This window comes from Cherax quadricarinatus, chromosome 61 (assembly GCF_038502225.1).
Source record: "Cherax quadricarinatus isolate ZL_2023a chromosome 61, ASM3850222v1, whole genome shotgun sequence".
NCBI lineage: Eukaryota > Metazoa > Arthropoda > Malacostraca > Decapoda > Parastacidae > Cherax > Cherax quadricarinatus.
The window spans coordinates 11975188-11998916 of NC_091352.1; the positions used below are offsets into that span (position 1 = coordinate 11975188).

General features: G+C 39.4%; 2 protein-coding genes across 5 annotated transcripts in view; one reads left to right on the forward strand and one right to left on the reverse strand.

The window, feature by feature from the left end:
• The window catches only part of LOC128699359 (uncharacterized), a 27700-nt gene extending 19539 nt beyond the window's left edge, over positions 1-8161 (reverse strand). The window contains exon 1 of the mRNA XM_053792023.2: positions 8088-8161. Within this exon, the coding sequence (XP_053647998.2) occupies positions 8088-8158 (71 nt within the window). The 5' untranslated portion in view covers positions 8159-8161. The remainder of the gene's footprint in view (positions 1-8087) is intronic.
• Positions 4047-23729, forward strand: part of LOC128699362 (methyltransferase-like 26) — a 31428-nt gene continuing 11745 nt past the window's right edge. The window contains exon 1 of one of the 4 annotated variants that reach the window (XM_053792028.2): positions 4047-4291. In XM_053792028.2, coding sequence (XP_053648003.1) covers positions 4197-4291 — 95 coding nt within the window. In that variant the 5' untranslated portion in view covers positions 4047-4196. Of the gene's footprint in view, positions 4292-14457; positions 14614-20337; positions 20452-23729 lie in introns of those variants that run through there. The other 3 variants (XM_053792025.2, XM_053792027.2, XM_053792026.2) reach the window with 3 other exon arrangements.

Consider the following 23729-nt stretch of genomic DNA (forward strand, 5'->3'; position numbering starts at 1 on the left):
GCTACTCTGCGGACATTCTAGCGGTGTGCTGGCTATTTCAGTAATATTTAAAACAATGTTCATGTTATTTCTAGCGTGAATAGTGTTGGGCAAGATGCATCCTCCCGGCACGACAGGCTTTTTAGTAATGGATTTATTATTTTCGCTGACCAAGTGATTGTTATCGTGTTCGTTATTCGATTCAGTCGCTCGGCGGAGAATGGTTGGAGCCCTTTAGTAGTACCTGGAGGACGCTTCTACCCACCGCTAACAGGCCAGTGAGCAGGAATTAAGATGGGCAACATATCCACGTATGGTACGGATCCAGTAGAGTCTGAAGCAGCAGATTTACAACGTGTAGAGATCTTGTAACCTAACATCCACTAGATCTCAAAGGACACCCTGGTGATGAGAGACCCTGAGCTCTAAGCAGGCCCGGGCCCTCGGCCTGCATCGTGGTGACCCAGTGGAGAATGTGCTTGCCACCGGTTATTTGCACCAGTGACCAAAACGTAGGCTGAAGTTTCCTCTCTGAATCATGAGTAACTTGTGAATTCTTCCACCCACGGTGTTGTGACTGTTGTAAATCTTTCGTCGTTATTAATATGTATAACTATCATCATATAGCCTTCTGAGTTACTGTTTTGAGGTACTGTGGCATGCTAAGAGTATGTTACATTTTATTCGGCGTATGTCACACACCCATATATGTATGCCTCCCGACCAGCGAACTAGGTGTTAAGGGTTTAAAGAGAAGGGACCCCATCGTAATACCAATACATTGATTCAACCCGCCAATCACAAGGAAGACCGACAAAGCTGTGCAGTGACGTGGGACGCTCATGAAGCACCTTTGATAGACTTGCCTTCACTGCTGGTCGCTACGGTTCTTATCGTGTCTCGTGCTTGCATTTTTGCCTCATTATACATAACTGTAAATACTGTACATAGGCTATATACACTGTAAATACCAGCGTATTTTGGTGAAGGAAATATAGTCATTTATTCTTTCTGCTGCCTTTTTGCTCGTTTCTAATTGGCTATCATGCTATGGCAAGGTGTGAAGCCCAACAGTCTACACTTGTGCTCGTAATAGGTATATAATCCCCTTTTGTGTGGTATGTAATTATTATTATTATTACATTTACAAAAAATGCTGACCTTGTGTTAGTCATTCGATGCTACGTTCGTATACTACGTTCGTATACTATGTATACTGTGTACTGATTTGGTGAAGATGTGTGTGTGTGTACGTACTGACCTGGTGAAGGCGTCTGTGTGTGTGTGTGTGTGTGTGTGTGTGTGTGTGTGTGTGTGTGTGTGTGTGTGTGTGTGTGTGTGTGTGTGTGTGTGTACTGACCTGGTGAGAGTGTCTCTGTATGTGTACTGACCTGGTGAAGGGGTACTGATTTGGTGAGGGCGTCTGTATGTCTACAAACCTACTGAGGGCGTCTGCGTGTACTTACCCAGACGTTCATTGTCCTCCTAATATTCCCCCCTTCATAATCCCTCTTATCGTCCTCCCTATCTTACGAAAACAATTATCCTCAGTTTACACAAGTGGAAGCGTTTCTCTGGGAATCGTGACTCGGGACGCAAAACTACGTAAGTGGACGGGATTTAGAAAGACACTACATTGGCAGTGAAACCATTATTGCGACGTCTCGCACAGAACTAGACTTCATCGAGTATACAAAACATTCGCAGATACAATACCTCACAAGGCAAACAAGAGATGCCATGGAAGGAGAGGTCTTGAAATAATAATGCTAGAGAATGGACGGGGGTGAAGCCCAGGGAAAACAGTTTTATTATATAGTGTCAGTACGAGCGATGGGTCATACCAGCGTGTACATACCCTTGTTTGGTTCCATAGTATCAGTTAAATGTATAATGTCTGCTTTCAGAATCCTGGGATTAGTCCTCTGTTTTCCTGATGCAACTGTGGTGCTGTTCCATAGTTCATAATCATACTCTTGATGGTATACGATACCGGCAAGTTGATAAAGAGGGCATGTGTGTAACACCTGTGTGTCTTTATTGACGAAACGTTTTGCCTGCAAAACAGGCTTCAGTCAGATGTAGGCGAATATAACACTGGAGACAGAAGAGGCTGCAGTTTTGGCGTGATTAGTCAATCAGCCTTTGTACGAGGTCGTGAGTCCTTCAAGCCTAAATCACAGTTCTTGATGTGGAAGCGTGTGGCGAGCGACGCACACATTTTTGAAGTCGTCCATCCTTCAAGAATGTTTGAATCCCTCTGCAGGCGAATCTGAAGGTAATGCCCTGCAGGATAGAAGATCGAAAACCATCACAGTCGATATTTCTCCATCGCTGTCGAACTCACAACTAGTCGATTTCCCCACCCTGTCGATTTCCCCACCCTGTCGAACTCGCCACCCAGTTGAACACCACTCCAGTCGAATTTCACTCCTACCGAATTTAACTCCGACTGAATTCCCTTTAAGAGGAATTTCATTTCAACTGGAGTTCACTGATGTCAAATATCCTTATTGTCGAATTTAACCCCAACAGAAATTCACTTTTTACGAAATTCACCCCACTCAGAATCCAGCCCTGTTCCAGGAACAGTGCCAATTGTATATAAGCAGCGTTAATTTCTTACCTTACAGAGTTGGTCAGTGACGTCATATCCGGATGTTTTTACACACTGACGATGGTTTGCCATTGTGGCGATACCATCAGGTATTTGAGTGGTAGAGTTTATTATGTTTTTATGAAGGAAGGGCCGGTAGAGGGAGTTGGAAAGAGAGGCCCGGGGGGAGAGGGAGATAGACGAGCAGAAAGCCAGACGTGACATGTGCAACACCTGGGCATCTTCATTGCCTGCAATAAAGTTACCCTAGTCTAGCACACGTGTTGTCTTCAGCTTGTATGTACTATGCACCATTCATACACAACACTCATCACACCTCTTCATACGTAAAACACAGCTCACACAGACAGGATGTTCCAGAGATTGGACACAAAAACAAGGGGTCACAATTGGAAGTTGAAGACTTAGATGAGTCAGAGATGTTAGGAAGTATTTCTTCAGTTATACAGTTGTCAGGAAGTGGAATAGTCAGGCAAGTGATGTAGTGGAGGCAGGAACCATACATAGTTTTAAGACGAGGTATGATAAAGCTCATGGAGCAGGGACAGAGAGGACCTAGTAGCGATCAGTGAAGAGGTGGGGCCAGGAGCTGTCTCTACCCCTGCAACCACAAATAGGTGTGTACAAATAGGTGAATACACACACACACACTAGGAGCCGTGAATCGACCCCTGTAACCACATATAGGTGAGTACACATACAAAACCACGGTTCTCTAAGTCACGGTACTGTATGTTGTCACACCACCAACCTGAACGCTTCTACATAGGTCTGCAAAGCTCACTGAATTTGTTACAGCCTTAATGCCACTGAATAGCCCTTTATCCAAGGACTTGGAGCTGCCCACTTGGTCCCCGGATCAAACCTGATTACCTAGCATACCACAGGCGTTGTATGACCATTACACGTTTACTAAGTTAAGCAATATGTGATATGTGGAATCTGAACTTATGGACTTATAATACTACGAGTAATGACTGAATTAAGACAAAAAACATCTTGAAAGCGGTAATGCTTAGTGTGACGACCATGAAGAAGAAGGAGGAAGCAGAGCAACAGTAACACCAAAACAACACATAGCAAGAAACAACGAAAAAGTAGAAAGCGAAGACTCTCCACATATCATACCTACTTATTATACACTGCTTAACAATGGTTTCGGTTCACGTTTAAATACATGTGCTCCGGCACGTACAGTTCTGTGAAACAGAACCCCACGCTCACCCCAATTAGTCTTCAAACATATTATTGCATAATGAGTGCTTGGTCGTGTTATGGCAGATAATTTATGGTTTTGTGGATTTGTGAAATTGTTTTATTGATAATGGAGTGTATGTTTTCTCTTTTTTTTCAGAATAAGTCGTATTTTCAACAGTCAAGTTACAAGTCTACAGTGCCTCCTGAGTGCTGAAACAACAGTAATGTTTTTATATATGTGGCAGACTTACTCTGACGAAACAAAGGCGAATCACTCTAGTGAAAACAGCGTCTTTTTGCGACTTTGGTGTGAAGGTGGGAGACCAGCACAAGCTGTGGGCGCCTCAATGTTGTTGTGTGACTTGTTCCAACTCCTTAGTGAGTGGTTTGCTGGAAGGAATTCATGCTTGCTATTTGCAGTCCCGATGGTATGGAGGAACCATTGGATCACATCACGGATTATTTCTGGATCACAAGTGTCGGAATTTTCATCAAAAAGTAAGTCCAAAATAACATATCCAGATCTTCCTTCTGCAATCAGACCGGTGAAACATTCAGAGGAACTCCCTGTTCCAGTACCACCATCCCTTGGCTAATGAAGAAGTTACTAACTCACATTCCGTGTTTGAACTGATTTGGAGTTATCCAGGAACCACATCTAGTGGCTCTGTACAGCGCTGTATAGCCCTTGTGGCTTAGCGCTTCTTTTTTATTATAATAATAATAATAATAATAGTGGCTCTGTAACCTTAGCGATCTTGTGCGCCATCTTGATTTATCCAAGGGACAGTCAGAGGTACTTGGTTCAAGATTACGCCAGTGAAATTAGCTACGGTACCCTGTGACCTGGTGGCAAAAGCTCTTGTTTCACACGGCGAGGATCCGGGTCCGATTCCTGACGAAGGGGTAGAAACATTGGACGTGTTTTTACACCGGTTGTCTGTGTTCACCTATCAGTAAAATGGGTACCTGGGTGTTAGTCCACTGGTGTGGGTCGCATCCTGGGACAAAACTGACCTATTTTGCCCGAAATGCTCTGCATAAGAAGCGGCTTTCTATATAGTAGTATGTCATTGATGTCCGCTTTGGTCTGTATACCTTGTACATGTACTTGTAGAAATAAGTATATTATTATTATTACATCCTGACTCAAGCTTGTTTGTTCAAACAGCGACATAAAAGCCTAGAAAGTTACTTTAAACTGGAAGAATCCATGTTACTCTTGTGATGTTAATGGCCTTTCCGATGTTTTCAGCAAACATCGTAATCCTGCAGTGTGGCTTTTGTGTATTGATTCCAGCAATATAAGTGTAGAGGCAGTTTCGCATCTCAATGGCAACACCTTACCAAGTTTGTCTTTAGCTCTCGTTAGAAATATATACAATGCTAAAGCTTTGTCACTGAAAATGAGAAATATGGGTGGAAAATCGGTGATGGCCTAAAAATAATAGATTTATTATTGGAACTGCAGAGTAGATTTACAAAGTATTAGTATTTCCTGTGCCTGTGGGACAGTCGAAATACAACGCAGCAATACTTTCAATGTTCGGATGAGGCAGGCGTGAAGAACTTTCAACAGAGGCCATTAGTCGATCCAAAAGACATACTTCTTCCGCCTTTTCACATCAAGCTAGGCTTCATTAAAAACTTCGTCAAAGCTTCGGACAAAGAAGCAGCTGGGTATGACTTATCTGAAGGAGAGGCTTTCCAAAGTTATTGATGCCAAGCGGAAAGAAGGTATCTTCGTCGGACCTCAAATTCTGAAGTTAGTAACTGATCCTCTTGGGTGGCGTTCAAGAGCACTTGTGCAGGTTTCTTGGGCAGTCATCACAGTGATTACAGAAATATGATAGAAGAGCTATTGACGGCTTATCATCTACTGGTGTAGAACAAAATGGCACAATACCGTGAGTAGAACAATACACGAATAACCCGGGAGAGAGAAGCTTAGGACGACGTTTCGGTCCGACTTGGACCATTTACATAGTCACACTAACCCACAAGATGGTAGGTATAACGTTTGTCAGGAAAGAGGACAAGTGTTTCCTGGCGCGGGTCTTAGCCATATGATGACCCACAGCTGGAGTTTTTGGTCATTTGACTGAGGCCTTCCGCTGGCTTACTGGTCCACCCCTTTAAAAATTATGGTTATGAGTATAACCATGTTAGATAACTAACGCACAAGAGTAAGGGAGCCAGTGTATATAGGCAAGACAGGATAACAAAATATAAAATTACTAATCAGTTTTAACATCTTCCGGAGCACTTACCTCGAAGACAGCCAAAAAAAGAAAAAAAGAAAAATAGAAACACCATAATCATAATTTCTCTTATAATGTCCACCTGAAGATAATTACGCTGGAGGTAGAGTATAAAAACCTACTCCAACACAAGTGTTGCACGTGACTGATAGTTATCGTGGAGGTCTACACCGAGAGTCATGCCACCAGCCATTTAGTGATTGTAATCAAGTTGGTAGAATTACCGACAATATGTAAAGTAAAAGGACACAAGTGCAACTAATGTGACATTTATTGTGGCAACGTTTCGCTCTCCAGGAGCTTTATCAAGCCTTGATAAAGCTTGGCTTGATAAAGCTCCTGGAGAGCGAAACGTTGCCACAATAAATGTCACATTAGTTGCACTTGTGTCCTTTTACTTTACATTTAGTGATTACAGCAGCGCTGTATAGCCCTTGTGGCTTAGCGCTTCTTTTTGATTATAATAATAATAATTAGTGATTACAATACAACTATATATTGACTGACGCTGTTTTTTTACTCAACTTTTCCGAAACGAGATTCGAACGTTTTAAAAAGGCGGGTATTTTTCTATAGTTGGCATCATTTCGCAGTATTTGACTGTGATATTTACTAACAGTGGCTATTATATTGGGCCAAGACTGTAAATACTTTACTGGGGAATCTTGTCAAGAATATTCTTATCTTAGCGAGTGTCATAGACCCACCATACTGGGCCAAGACTGCAAATACTCTCTACTGGGGAATCTTGTCAAGAGTATTCTTAACCTCAGCGAGTGTCATTGACCCACCATAATGGCCCAGGACTGTAAATACTCTGCTGGGAATCTTGTCAAAAATGCTTTGAACGCCAGCGAGTGTCAATGACCTATCACACACCACCCAACAACTTAAAAAAATATATTTTCTCTTTACAGTTGATGACACACATATAACCTCAAGCCCAGATCTGGCTGTCTTCAGTAACGGTATGCGAAGAAAATAATTTTGTTGCAGAACAAGGTTGAGGGACTGATTACCTCATCAACTGTCTTCACGTACCATTTTTGTATTGAGTTGATGAAGCCACGGGTGGACGTAACGTCTTCAAATAAATATGACAAGTGCTGCACGTGTGTTGTCTAATTCCGCGTTAGAGGCTAGTTCTAAATTGTGTCCTTCATCCACTGTTGTCAACAGTACGACCGTTGAAACCAACCGATTTAGAAAAAAAATCTTCTTTCGAAGAGTTTTGAGTCTTAGTACTCTCGGAGCCCGGCCATGAACCAGGCTCGTCTGGTGCTTGCCTGGTCAACCAGGCGGCCCCTCAGATGTTCCTTGACGCTGGTGAGGGGCTCTTGATCTAGGGAATTGAATCTGTGTTCCAGTTTCCTGAATTGAACCTGAATACCTTTCACATCCCCCCACAGGCGATGTATTATCCTACGGGTTTAGCGCTCCCCAATGATTAAAATAATGGTCAACCAGGTTGTTGCTGCTGGAGGCCCGCTGCCCCACTGAGGTGGGAACCAACAGACTCTCAACGGGAAAAAAGATCTACCATGGCGGCCCCGGTCTTTGATCAGCTAAGCTGTTGGTGAACTGATCTACTACACAATTACCCTTGTCGGTTTAGCGCTTTCTTTGATTATAATACTACTACTACTACACAACTCGGAAAAATAACCAGGACTTCTTCTGTGTGTAGACAAGATCTCACCTGTGTAGACAAGATCTCACCTGTGTGTGAACAGAATCTCATACGTGTATAGACAACAGAATTTTACCTATGTGTAGACAACAGGACCTAACCTGTGTAAACAGGGGCACGTCACCTGTGTGTAGACAACAGAGCCTCGCCTGCATGTAAACAGTGGCGTGTCACCTGTGTAAACAGCGGCACCTATGTAAACAGCAGCACCTGTGTAAACAGCGGCACCTATGTAAACAGCGGCACCTGTGTAAACAGCGGCACCTGTGTAGACGGCACCTATGTAAACAGCGGCACCTCACCTATGTAAACAGCGGCAACTGTGTAAACAACGGCACCTCACCTGTGTAAAAAGCGGCACCTGTGTAAACAGCGGCACCTCACTTCCTTGGCAGTGGGTGAGTATCTGAACATCAATATCGTCAGTGCCAGACTGTGACACCCAAACTCCGCCTCCCCCCCCTCCAAGAGCTCTTGATCCAAGGAACTGGAGCCACGCACCACGTAGGATCGACCATGGCTAGCCATTCCACGGGCGATGCGTGACCCCTGCGGGCTTAGCGCTTCTTAATGACCCGTCCATTACTCACCTCGGGTAATATTTCTCACGTTCCATCCTTGGTGATGGTGAAGGGATCTTGATCCAGGGTATTGGAGCTGCCCGTGGTTCGAACTAGGTAAGTTCCAATTTCCCAGCCGTTGAATAAATTGTACGGGTTTAGCGCTTTCCTACGGATATGGTAATAAATACTAATTTATCATTATTACATTTTATTATATTTTATTATTAAATAATAATGGGGTTTAAATGAATAGCAAAGTATTTTTTAACTTTTAATAATTGTATATGTTTTTAATAATTGTATGTTTTTAATAATTGTATATGTTTTTAATAATTGTATATGTTTTTAATAATTGTATGTTTTTAATAATTGTATATGTTTTTAATAATTGTATGTTTTTAATAATTGTATATGTTTTTAATAATTGTATGTTTTTAATAATTGTATATGTTTTTAATAATTGTATGTTTTTAATAATTGTATATGTTTTTAATATAATTGTATATGTTTTTAATATAATTGTATATGTTTTTAATATAATTGTATATGTTTTTAATATAATTGTATATGTTTTTAATATAATTGTATATGTTTTTAATAATTGTATATGTTTTTAATATAATTGTATATGTTTTTAATATAATTGTATATGTTTTTAATATAATTGTATATGTTTTTAATAATTGTATATGTTTTTAATATAATTGTATATGTTTTTAATATAATTGTATATGTTTTTAATATAATTGTATATGTTTTTAATATAATTGTATATGTTTATAATATAATTGTATATGTTTTTAATAATTATATGTGTTTTTAATAATTGTATATGTTTCTTTTAGGGAAGGTTCCTTGCTGCACCAAAGGAGCTTTTTATCACAGGAATTAAATTTCTTCTTGTCTTCCTAGGATAGAATCTTGCTCCCCCCCATTGGGGGGGGGAGTTACCAACCCGTGGCTTGGTTGGTAGCGCGCTAGGCTCGCATACCGAGTGTCCGTGGTTCGATTCCCGGCCGGGTGGAAACGTTGGGAGTTTACACCTGCTTCCCCTATTCACCTAGCAGTAAGTAGGTACCTGGGTGTTAGTCGACTGGTGTGGGTGGCATCCTGGGGGATGGTAGTATACCTTAGAGCAGGGCTTTGAAATGAGCTGAGGTAGGATAACAGCTCTTGGCCTGTAATTGATCTGTATATTAATTAATATTAGTGAGGATATTAACTCCTTCGTAAAATTCTGGTCCTGGGCAGAAGGGATGAGGACAGTTATCCATTATCACATAGCGCCCTAACACACACTGAGGTCCGTGGTTCGATCCCCGGTACGGTTGGAAACTAGGACGTGTTTCGTTACGATGCCTTCTGTCCCTGTTCACACCAGTCAGTCGACTGGTGTGGGTCACATCCTGGAGACAAAATTGACCTAATTTGCTTGAAATGCTTTGCATAACAAAGTACTTCCTTTACAGTAGGATGTCATTGGCAGGGACGGATCCATATAAATCTTAAGCTTCAGGGCGCCTAATCCCTGAGGGACCCCAAAAGCGACTTTAGTCCACATTGCTTTAAAATTTTGGTATACTGCAGTACCGGATTTACCTATAGGCTTGGCAGGCTGAAGCCTAGGGCCACGAAATTTAGGAAGCCTCCGGCCAAGGTGTATAATATTTTTGACACTGTCATAGGCCTTACATATGTTGTCATAACTCACTTTAGTCTTGCGGCTATTTCTTAGCTTAATGGTCACTAACTGCTCGGGAGAGAAGTCTTTTTCAAGCCTCAAAAGAATTAAAATGAATTAAGGGCCACAATGTCTCCAGAGAGGTCGTCCACACTCAACATTCTGTACATTGAAAGTGACAAACTTAGACAAAAAAATTTTAATGAAGTTTTGGATGATTTTGCTATGAGGAAACCTAGTAAAAACTTTTTTTGAGTGTATGTGATGACTAGTTTCTTTATTTCTTAATATGTATTTTAAAAGAGTTTATGTATTTTAAGAATAGTAAACTTACAATTTCATTTTCCTAAAAATTCCTGCTTATTCCACAAAATGTTTACGAAGTTCGATTATTGCAAAAGTTTTTCACAGTGTTAATTTTAATATTTATGTTTTTTTTTTCAATCACTACGGTATTTAACAATAACATCTTTTGTCCTTTAGAGAAATTGTGAATTGCGGAGTTTCAAACACCCGTCATCATCCTCAGCTTCGCTGATTTTGTTTAAAACCCTCTACCATTATCCTCCAGTGGTGAGAATGGGGGACTGAGGTGGGGCCTCACAAATGGAATATCCTAGGGCCTCTCTTCATCTAAATCCGGCACTGATCTGTTGTTTGAGAAGGGGTTGCGAAGGGGTCTCCCATAACAGTTCAAGCTTCAGGGCTCTAAAAATGTAGATCCGCCACTGGTCATTGATGTCAGCTAGGCCTGTATACATTGTACATACTTGTAAAAAAATAAATATTATTACTATTATTATTATTATTATAAAACTCGTGTTGCCCCTGTTCACTGAGCAGTAAATAGGTACCTGGCAGTTACTGTTGTGAGTCGCATCCTGGAAAAAACACTAAGTTTATTTAGACACAGGTATACATAAATACAATTGTCATACATAGTTACTAACATATGTAAATTACCTAGAATAACCCCCCCCCCCCAAAAAAAAAAAAAGTGACTTATTTTCGCTGGGGTCCCAGTGGAAATAAACCAAACTTCTTGGCTTTTTTTGGGGGGGGGGGGGGGGGTAACATCCTGGAATACTAGCCCCTCTTGATTAACAATCCCTAGAATGTTTGGCTGATAACCATGAAGACCCTAGTTCAGGGGAGGGAGGGCCCTTGATACTGGTGAGGGACCTGGTAGGCAACGCTCTGGCTTCATACACTGAGTGTCCGTGGTTCGATCCTCGGAAAGGGTGGAAACATTGGGCATGTTTTCTTATAGCTGTTGTCCCCGTTCACCTAACGAGCAAGTAGGTATCTGGGTGTTAGTGTACTAGTGTGGGTCGTATCCTGGGGGACAAGATTTAAGAACCCCAATGGAAATAAGACAGACAGTCCTCAATAACGCACTGACTTTCTTGAGTCATCCTAGGTAGTTAACCCTCCAGGGTTAAAAGTCCAAACAAAATCTTATTTCTCATAATCCCGGATCTCAGTGTGTGAGCGAAGTGCGGTAGCAATCTAGCTACGGGACACCTGTGCTCCACTTCGTTGAAATGAACCCAAATGTCCTCCAGTCTCCCCGGGGCTGTATGAACCTACGTGTTAAGTGCTTCCCCATTAATGCAAGCATTGGAGGAAAAGGGAAAGACGTTTGGACAAGTTTCCTAACACTTGCTACCCTGTTCACCGAAGCAGATAAATACCCATTGAAGTTAGCCTTTTAGGTGATCCGGGGAACCTAATAACCCTAACAGAAATAAGCCACACCCCGTGGCTTTCTTGGGTTATAATGAGCTGTTATTTCTTTCGGGGTTAATTATTTCAACAGTCTTTTTCAGCTATGAGCAAATATTTTCTTCACATTAGTCTACGCTTAACAAATTTCATTTTCTCTTTTAACTTCATTAATGAGATTTTTTAAAAGGGGTGTCTTGAGTAATATAAGAAAACTTCTACATCTATTAAAAACAATAGCTTCGAATAAGAAAACTTCTACATTTATTTAAAAAACTTAGAAGACTACTTTTTGCGGATTATTACCCAGGATGGGTAGTAACCAAGAAAACCCAGTCTTTGATTGGTTTTCCTTTGGATTTACCTCTTCCCGAGAATACGACCTACAACACCAGGCTAACTCCCAGGTAAAGAACATTATAATAATACTAATCTTTATTTCTACAAGTACAAGTACAGGGTATACTGGCCTAACTGACATCAGTGACATACTACTAGACAGAAAACCCCTTGTTATGTATTTCGGGCAAATTAGGTCAATTTTCACCCACACCAACTGAAATATCCGTCCAACCTATATTAAAGCTACCCACAATTCTTGCGTCAATGACGCTATCTACTGGGAGTTTGTTCCACTCATTTATAACTTTATTATCAAATAAATACTCCATAATATCCTTTCTAAATCTTAAGTTTTTCCAACCTGAATCCATTGTTGTGAGTCCTATCTTGGTTAGACATTTTCAACCCGCTGCTTAGTTAAAGTATAACCTATAACCATAGGACCTTTAATATTTACACTTTAAACCAAGAATTCTGTTTGCTCTATTGTGAACACTTATGCATTGTTGTCTTGGCATTAAATTTCTACTAACCAGATCTCCTAGATCTTTTCGCACTCACTTTGACTAAGAGCTATATTGTTTAGCTTGTAAGTGCCATAGTTATTTCCTTTCCTAGAATTAGATCTTTAAACTTGTCTGCATTGAACTGCATCTTCCACTTCTCCGACCACAACATTAACCTATCCTGGTCATCTTGTAATCCAGTGTCCACATCAGAAAATGTTTGACAGCTTAATTTAGTATCATTGCCAAACTTACTTGTGTCACTGTTTATTTGCTCATCAGTGTAGGTCATGTAGACTGTGAGCAACAAAGTCCCAAGACTGTCCCCTGTGGCACACCACTTGTAACAGGTGCCCATTCAGATTTCTCCTTATTAATGAAACTGTTGCCTATCGGCCAGCCATCCCTTGACCCAGAAACACAACTTAGAACTCTTAATTTTTAAAGGGGTGGACCGGTAAGCCAGCGGAAGGCCTCGGTCAGATGACCAAAAGCTCCAGCGGCGGATTATCATATGACTAAGACCCGCGACGGGAAACACATGTACTGTTTCCTGACGAACCTTACCTAACCTAACCTTGACCAAGGAGTTAATTTCTTCTATTTCATGTGCCGCTAATTTCTTAATTCAATCTTTTGTGTGGAACGCTATCAAAAAAGCCTGGCTGTAGTCCATATACATAATATCGCATTCTTTATCTTGGTCTACCACCTCGAATACCTTACCTGGAGTTTACCTGGAGAGAGTTCCGGGGGTCAACGCCCCCGCGGCCCGGTCTGTGACCAGGCCTCCTTAGGTCAGTGTCCCAGGATGCGACCCACACCAGTCGACTAACACCCAGGTACCCATTTTACTGATGGGGAACATAGACAACAGGTGGAAAGAAACACGTCCAATGTTTCTATTCTGGCTGGGAATCGAACCCAGGCCCTCACCGTGTGAAGCGAGAGCGTTAACCACCAGGCACCAGAGCCTTAGTGAGAATGATTAGCTAGAACGATTATTTGTAAAACTGTGCTGAGATTCGTTGATCAAATTATATAGAATTGCATCAGCAGTTATTGATTCCATCAACTTCCCCACGATTGAAGTTATGCTGATAGGGTCTATAATTTGAATAAACTTAAATATTTACGTGCAAGCATGTTACGGTCATGTCTCAAGATGTTTACAGCAATTACGAATTATTATATTATAGTCATGGAGAAGCGCAAAATCCGTAAGGGTTATTCAGCGTCTGGGAAATAATTAATGAGGTTTGATCCAAGCAGGGGGAAGGTAGCTCAAACTCCATGGATTAAGAACCCTTCGTCATCAATGCTCCTCTCTAGAAGGGGACATTTAAGGATGAATATTATATTGATAATAGATGTAAAATTTAAGAATGGTAAAATAAAAATATCTATAAAGTACACTTCAAGGAAGGTGCTTTGATGCCAGTGAAGAGCTCTTGATCCCAGGAATTGGAATTACCCTCCATTTCCTTGGATTTAATCTGATTACCTTCTACTCACCTAGGCGCTGTATGACCTTTATGGGTTTAGTGCTTACCACTAAATATAATAATATAGAGAAAATATGTAGAGGTGTGAGTGCCAGGTAGGAAGGAACAGAATGCATTGTGGCACCTGGCGATCAATATTTCTAAGATTTTAGATAGCGACCGCAGAACAAATCTAACCCCATGAGAAATACAAGTAGCCTGAAGGGTAATCACTATATTCATTACATAATGTGGTGTAAGACTTAATATTAGGAAAATTTGGAATTTTTGACGTTGGCAGCTCAAAGCAGGTGAGATGTTCTTGATCCAAGTAATTAGGACTACCACTCCCTTCCCTTGGATCCAGCTTGATTGCCTTCCACCATGCTAGACTATAACCCTTAAGAGTTTAGCGCTACACCTTTGAGTGTAATAGTAATGCATATGACACGTTGCAAGGAGAGGTGTTATACACAGATCTGGCAACAGTGTCTCGCTGCTCCAGCTGGTCGCAGTTGTTTACCTGGAGCTCAGCTGGCAGCTACATCACTCACTCCTCACCAACACTGTAAGCATTTTGTGCTCTTTTCTACTCTTTTTATTGCTATATTCCTTCTTTACAGACGTTGTCAGATTAAAATTATAGATTACCGTTTGTAGCTTTGTTATAAGTTCTTGTATTATGATAGACTCTTGCTTGACACAAGAGAAGCATGAGTCATCCAGGCCGAGTAACTGCGGTTACTTGTACGTCACGGAAAATTTCTCTGTATTTTTGGAAGTATTTTTTTTATATATATTTACTATTGGCTTGTGACATTTTTCTCTAATATGGTAATAAAGGAAGAGACGAACATACGTCTTTCTAAAATGATTTTCCTTTGGGAAGAGACGCCAGGCTCATATTTTCAGTACTGTATTTCAAATATGACTTTTTCGCTTGTTGGTCCACTTATTGAGGAATGTAGGGGTAGAAGTTGTTAATGTATTCATTTATATTCCTATTGACTCTTTTTGGTGCCTAGCTCTAAGGTCTTTCGTGTTTCCATATGTTCTCTTGGTACTGTCGGCAAAAATCTAAATCGATTTTTTTTCGAAACCATGAGATATATTTGGATATTTACAACTCTTTTTGCTGTATGCTCTATACTGAATAAGAGGTAAACATACTTGTCCATAACTTCCATTCCCAGGCTCTGTAATATGATTCCTAAGAGTTTAGTGCTCTCTACCCCGTGACCCCTCACGAGTTTAGCACTTCACTGGCCCATAAGTTTAACGCTTCCTGTGAACCCTACGGGTTTAGCGCTCCCCATAAATATTGAAAAAACTTTTTAGGATAGAAATTTGACTCCATATTCTCGAAATATTTCAGATGTGAGTGAGTAATATGTTGCTTTTTTTTTTTACTTTTACATTATGATTATATATATATATATATATATATATATATATATATATATATATATATATATGGGGAGGTGGAACAGAATACTCCTCCGTAAGCCATGCGTGTCGTAAGAGGCGACTAAAATGCCGGGAGCAAGGGGCTAGTAATCCCTTCTCCTGTATATATTACTAAATTTAAAAGGAGAAACTTTCGTTTTTCCTTTTGGGCCACCCCACCTCAGTGGGATACGGCTGGTACGTTGAAAGAAGAAAGAATATGTATATATATTCAAAGTTGCATTGGGATTTTAATGTTCATTGTATTCTTGCAAATTTGAAAGCTCTCCGTTACCTTATCAAAGACAACGCCCCTTGTTCATAACCACACCCTACACACATGAATCCACACGGGCTCTCGCTCTCTTGCTCTCCATCTTTTACTCTCCCTCGCGCTCTTAAGTAAGTTTATTCAAGAATACACAATTACATAGAATATCATACATAGCACCATATATGTAGGAACCTAGGATAACAAAAAAAGTCAGAGTATTTCCATTGGGGTCCTTGTGATAATTATTAATGTTTAAAAGTTAAAAACAGGTAAGCAGTTACAATAAAAAATGCACTCTCGCTCTTTTTTTTTCTCTCTCTCTCTCTCTCTCTCTCTCTATCTCTCTCTCTCTCTCTCTCTCTCTCTCTCTCTCTCTCTCTCTCTCTCTCTCTCTCTCTCTCTCTCTCTCTCTCTCTCTCTCTCTATATATATATATATATATATATATATATATATATATATATATATATATATATATATATATATATAATATCATGCCGAATAGGTAAAACTTGCGATTTTGGCTTAAATAGCAATGCTCTTCTTGCCGAATAAGGCAAGCTAAAATTTGTGTATGCTATAATTTCGCAAAAATCTGAAAATAACGAGAAAATATATTTCATTGTTTATTATTAAATTATTGTAAACTTACATAAAACATATTTAGTTGGATTAGGCTAATTTAAATTGCGCTTGTTATAATAAATTTAGGTAAGTTTTCTAAGGTTCTTTTGGTACAAAATTATTAATTTTTACATTAACATTAATGAAAAAATATATATCTTTAAACGTATAAGAGAAAATTTTAAACGAGTTCTTGCTAATTGACCAGTTTACCTATTCCAACCACACAATAGAGCGAAAAACTAATGTCAAGGACATTAGTATCAGTCGCATCTGCTAGAGAAATGACAGGATGGATAATGAGAACCTTCATAACCAGGGATGCCAAGAACGTGATGACACTTCAGGTCGCTTGTTCTATCTAGGCTGAAATATTGCACACTAACAGCACCTTTCAAGGCAGGTAAAATTGCTCACCTAGAAAATGTACACGGCACGCATAACTGCGATAAACCACCTCAGTTACTGGGAACGCTTGAAGTTCCTAAACCTGTACTCCCTAGAACGCAGGAGGGAGAAATACATGATGATATACATCTGGAAAATCCTAGAGGGACTAGTACCAAACTTGCACACGAAAATCACTCCCTACGAAAGAAAAAGACTCTGCAGACGGTGCAACATCCTCCCAATGAAAAGCAGGGGTGCCACTAGTATGATAAGAGAACACTAAGTGTCAGGGGCCCAAGACTGTTCAACTGCCTCCCAGCATACATCAGGGGGATTGCCAATAGACCCCTGGCTGTCTTCAAGCAGGCGCTGGACAGGTACCTGAAGTCAGTACCTGATCAGCCGGGTTGTGGTTCGTACGTTGGATTGCGTGCAGCCAGCAGTAACAGCCTGGTTGATCAGGCCCTGATCAACCATGAGGCCTGTTCACAGACCGAACCGCGGGGACGTTGTCCCTCGGAACACTCTCCAGGTATATATAATATATATATATATATATATATATATATATATATATATATATATATATATATATATATATATATATATATATATATATATATATATATATATATGTCGTGCCGAATATGTAAAACTGGTCAATTAGCAAGAACTCATTTAAAATTAAGTCCTTTCTAAAAAAAATTCTTATACGTTTAAAGATCTATTTTTTTCATTAATGTTAATGTAAACATTTTTAATTTTGCACCAAAAAATCTTAAGAAACTTACCTAACCTTATTATAACAAGAACAATTTATTTTAGCCTAACCCAACTAAATATATTTTAGATTTGTTTACAATAATTTAATACTAAACAAACACAGTGAAATATATTTTTTTCGTTAGGTTCAGAATGATTTTGGCGAAATTATTGCATACACAAATTTACACTTGTCCTATATGGCAAGATGAGCGTTGCTATTTAAGCCAAGATCGCAAGTTCTGCCTATTCGGCACGATATATATATATATATATATATATATATATATATATATATATATATATATATATATATATATATATATATATATATATATATATATATATATATATATAACACTTTGGGCGTTTTCCATCGAGGTAGTGTAACCCAAAAAGAAAACCCCAAAAAAGAAAGAAAAAACTTCATCAGTCAACACTTACCATCATTCATACATAACCGCTGTGTTTGAAGAGGTACTCAGATACGACAGTTTAGATGCCCCTCCCAACTGTCAATATCCCAAACCTCACCGTTAAAGTGCTAAAGTGAAGGCATTGTACTTCCTATTTCCAGGACTCAGCCCGGCTTACCGGTTTCCCTGAATCCCTTCACAAAAAATTACCCTGCTCACACTCCAACAGCTAGTCAGGTCCCAAAAACCATTCGTCTCCATTTACTCCTGTCTAACACGCTCACGCACACTTGCTGGAAGTCCAAGCCCCTCGCCCACAAAACCTCCTTTACCTCCTCCCTCCAACCTTTTCGAGGACAACCCCGGACTCACCTTCCTTCCCTCACAGATTTATACGCTAAGTTATTTTACTTTGGTCCATTCTCTCTAAATGACTAGACCACCTCAACAGCCCTCTGACTAATACTTTTAGAACCTCCACACGTCGTCCTAATTTCCACATTACGAATTCTCTGCGTAATATTTACAACACACATTGCCCTTAGACACATCTCCACTGCCTCCAGCTTCATCCTCGCTGCAGCGTTTGCAACCCATGTTTCACACCCATATAAAAGTATTGGTACCACTATACTCTCGCACATTCCCTTCTTTGCCTATATAATATATATAAAATGTGCCGAATATATAAAACTGGTCAATTAGCAAGAACACTTTTAAAATTAAGTTCTTTCTAAAATTTTATCTTAAACATTTGAAGATATATTTTTTTTCATTTATGTTAATGTAAAAATTAATAATTTTGTACCAAAAGAACCTTAGAAAACTTACCTAACCTTATTATAACAAGCTCAATTTAATTTAGCCTAATCCAGCTAAATATATTTTAGATAGGTTTACAATTATTTAATAATCAATAAACACAGTGAAATATATATTTTTCGTTAGGTTCAGATTTTTTTTTTTTGCGAAATTATTGCATACACAAATTTTCGCATGCCTTATTCGGCAAGAAGAGTTTTGCTATTTAAGCCAAAATTGCAAGTTTTACCTATTCGGCACGACATATATACATACACGTCATAGCCAACTATTCACATCACGCATTCATTTAAATAACTTGCTCTTATTTCATGAAGTAACTCAGAATAGGGTAGCCGTGCACCGTGGATCTACTCAGTTTTTTATTTAAAACAGTGAAACATCCTTCTCAGTTGACAGGTGCCATCAGCAATCTGTAAAGTGTATCTAGATTTGAATTTTCATACAAGAACAGATACATATTATGTGTGGGAATGTCACTTTGACTGAGGTTATCCTTGGTTAAATATGAGGTTAGTAAGAAGATCAGGTCCTGAGAAATCACACATTATTATTTTCTTTTTAAATCCTAGCATTCTTTCCAGAATATATTCAAGCATAATGTTATTTTTATACGATTTGCTATTTATATAGATATTAACAAAGAAATATTACATTTATTTAGGACGTGTAGCACGTCAGGGCCCATCAGCTAACGAAAACAATCACGAATCGAATGTAAACAAAAGCGCACCAGTCCCCTGTCTACCCTGTTTACCTGGAGAGAGTTCCGGGGGTCAACGCCCCCGCGGCCCGGTCTGTGACCAGGCCTCCTGGTTGATCAGGCTCTGATCCACCAGGAGGCCTGGTCACAGACCGGGCCGCGGGGGCGTTGATCCCCGGAACTCTCTCCAGGTAAACTGCTGGTGGAGTAAGGTTACATCACGTTCGGGTAATATATGTTGGTTTTTTTTTAGATTATATTTCTTACATTTGCACACCATAATTCAATGTCCATGACAAAACCAGCGTAATGTTGGAGGTGTTTAGAAATAAATTATCGGTAAACTCGCATGAGGACCGGGTCTTCTTGATTACAAATGTACATGATTACTACATGGTGTAAGTAACTTTATTTAGGCACAGGTACACATAAGTACAATTATCATACATGTGTAAATGATCTAAGATAACCCAAAAAAAAAGTCAGGCCTTCTAGACCTTTGCAAAAAAGTGTACATGACCGAAATGCGCGCATGGCAAGGCGGTTTTCTTTGATTACGTGCATACTAAAATTGTATTCTCATATCACATCTGTACACAAGCAAACTGTTATATTAATTGTAATATCCATGTTTGTTTTAAAGAAACAGATTTATTTGATTACTATGAACTTAACAGTATACCATCCTACGTGGCGTTCGTTTAGGAATGGTTTTTGGTATGCAGTCTCGTGTCTTAAAATTTAATGTAAATAATAATAAAAATATCGTCATGTGCTAGTAAAAATAAGCCTTCTGACAGTCTTGTGATATTAAGCTATTTTACAGTTATTTTTATAGAAAAAGTTTGTTGTTGTATTACCAAGGTTTTGTTAAACCTTTGGTGTCTGGCAACACTTATTATTACTGTCAGTCAACACGTACATGTCAGTAACACGTGTATTTTTCGGCTTAGCTAAAAGAGTTATCAGGTGAGCTAAATGTTTTATTTGCTTATTTTCCACAACAGTATAATTCACGAGCCTAGGGAATCAATGTAGCCACAAGTAGGTAATTATTGTAACTACTTACATGTAATTACTGTACCTGGTGGGCGCCATAACTGGGCTTTGTTATTATAGTAGTGTATTGGGTTTTCTTTTAAATTGCTGAGGTCGCAGCTAAGTTCTGAATGCTGCTCATTCTTTATAATTTTGTATCTGTTTGTTGTCCTTTTCGTGAATTAAATATATTTGAAATCTTCAGAAATGACTCCCCTAATGGGGCCTTGACGTCCGTTTTGGGGTTCTTCATCCAATGAATTGGGCCTTTCCTTGGATCAAACCTGAATCCTCTTATTTCCCAAGATACTGTATGATCCCTATGGGTTTAGCACTCCCCATGAATGCAATAATAACAATTCAGAAATGGATATTTGAATGGTAAGCGTATTCGTGGCTTGTAGCTCGGGTGGTTCACATACTGAAGGACCAGGGTTTGATCCCCAGACTAGTGGAAATGTGCCCCACATTTCCACTCCTTGCATCAGGTGCCCCCATTCACCTAACAGCAAGTAAATACCTGGGTGTTAACCAGCTAGTGTGGATCGCATCCTGGGGGAGAGGACTAAAGGACTCAAATAAATAAAATATTTATTTCTTTGCTAAGGTTAAAATGTGTGTTTACATATCATAATATGATTGGAGCAAAGAAAGCCACTATCATACCGAGGCATTTCGGGCAGTGGAAATTAAACCAGTCAGATGACATGACTTTATTTGATTATCCTGGTTTACTACCCCCAGGTTTATAATCTGAATAAAAATCATCCTTATCATCCCTTCAACAAAGCTTTAAAGGTTCATAGCAAGGGTTTTAGTTATTTATTTAGGTAAACCAAGGTACTCCAGGTAATTATTAAATTACATGCAAGTAAGTTGTATTCAGTGCTAGAAATTATATGCTCTTTAACCATTTAGGTAGTATATGAAGATAAAATTGTAATGAATACTTGTCACTGCTGAAGGGTATACCACATGTAAACAAGAAACTGGAGTCCTCATCAGTTCAGTAGTTGGGAGTCGAAATGTGTTTCTTTTCAACTGCTGTTTTCTTGTAAAGTAAAAGGACACAAGTGCAACTAATGTGACATTTATTGTGGCAACGTTTCGCTCTCCAGGAGCTTTATCAAGCCATTACAAACAATACATGGACACAGAGGGTATATAAAGGCTCAGAGTGAGGTGAATACTAGTGAGGTACCATTTCGATGTTCACTAGTTGTAGTAGTAGTAGTAGTAGGCACACGCAAGTGCCTTGAATCAGCACTGATCGCTGTTTCGAATACAATTAAACAAAACAACGGCAGCTTCACCATCTCCGAAGTCTTAGCAAGAATCCTCCTGAAAACAATAAACCCTGCCATCACATAGTCTCCCCTGTTATACTACACAAAGCACAGAGAGTGAACACTGAAACAACCTGCCTCATTCCAGTTTATATTTGTCCAACCTATTTTTATAAAGCTCCTGGAGAGCGAAACGTTGCCACAATAAATGTCACATTAGTTGCACTTGTGTCCTTTTACTTTACATATTGTCGGTAATTCTACCAACTTTATTACCATGCTGTTTTCTTGTTTGTCTACATGTGGGTTACCCTTCAGAATAGATAATTGCCACCCAATAAGCCTGACCTCAATTGTAGGCAAATTACTAGAGTCAATTATAGCTGAGATTATAAGAAGCCATCTCGATAAGCATAGCTTGATTAATGATACTCAGCATGGATTCACAAGAGGCCGGTCTTGTCTAACTAATTTATTAACTTTCTTTAGTAAAACTTTTGAGGCTGTTGACCACGATAAAGAATTTGATATTATTTACTTAGATTTTAGTAAGGCTTTTGATAGAGTTCCACACCAAAGACTGTTAAAGAAAGTGGCAGCTCATGGCATTGGGGGAAAAGTGCTCTCGTGGATCGAGTCATGGCTCACAGACAGGAAGCAGAGAGTGTCCATAAATGGCGTTAAATCCGAGTGGGGATCTGTAACAAGTGGTGTTCCACAGGGATCAGTCTTGGGCCCGTTGTTGTTCATAATACAGTGGACCCTCGGTTAACGATATTTTTTCACTCCAGAAGTATGTTCAGGTGCCAGTACTGACCGAATTTGTTCCCATAAGAAATATTGTGAAGTAGATTAGTCCATTTCAGACCCCCAAACATACACGTACAAACACACTTACATAAATACACTTACATAATTGGTCGCATTCGGAGGTAATCGTTATGCGGGGGTCCACTGTATATATCAATGATCTTGATGAGGGAATTACTAGTGATATGAGCAAATTCGCCGATGACACAAAGATAGGTAGGATAATTGATTCAAACGTAGATGTTATGGAACTTCAGGAGGATTTAAACAAACTGTATTCTTGGTCAGAAAAGTGGCAGATGCAGTTCAATGTAGATAAATGCAAGGTTCTGAAGCTCGGGAGTGCCCATAACACTAGTACTTATAAATTAAATGATGTAGAACTTACCCATACAGATTGCAAAAAGGACTTGGGGGTTATGGTGAGCAGCAACCTTAAACCAAGACAGCAGTGCCTAAGCGTACGTAATAAGGCAAATAGATTATTGGGATTTATATCAAGAAGTGTAAGCAACAGAAGTCCAGAGGTCATACTGCAGCTTTATACATCATTAGTAAGGCCTCACCTAGATTATGCAGCTCAATTCTGGTCTCCATATTACAGAATGGACATAAATTCGTTAGAAAACATTCAGCGTAGGATGACTAAATTAATACATAGCATTAGAAATCTTCCTTATGAAGAAAGATTGAAGACTCTTAAGTTACATTCACTTGTTAGACGAAGAATGAGGGGAGACCTGATCGAAGTGTGTAAGTGGAAGATAGGTATTAATAAAGGGGATATTAATAAGGTCTTGAGGATATCTCTCCAAGAGAGAACCCGCAGTAATGGATTTAAATTAGATAAGTTTAGATTTAGAAAGGACATAGGAAAGTATTGGTTTGGAAATAGGGTAGTTGATGAGTGGAACAGTCTACCTAGTTGGGTTATTGAGGCTAGGACTTTGGGTAGTTTCAAATTTAGGTTGGATAAGTACATGAGTGGGAGGGGTTGGATTTGAGTTGGACTTTCACATCAGAGCTTATTTCTTGGGTAGCATTGCAAATTGGGTTGGGCAAATGTTTTGTTAGTGGGATGAATTGTAAAGGACCTGCCTAGTATGGGCCAAC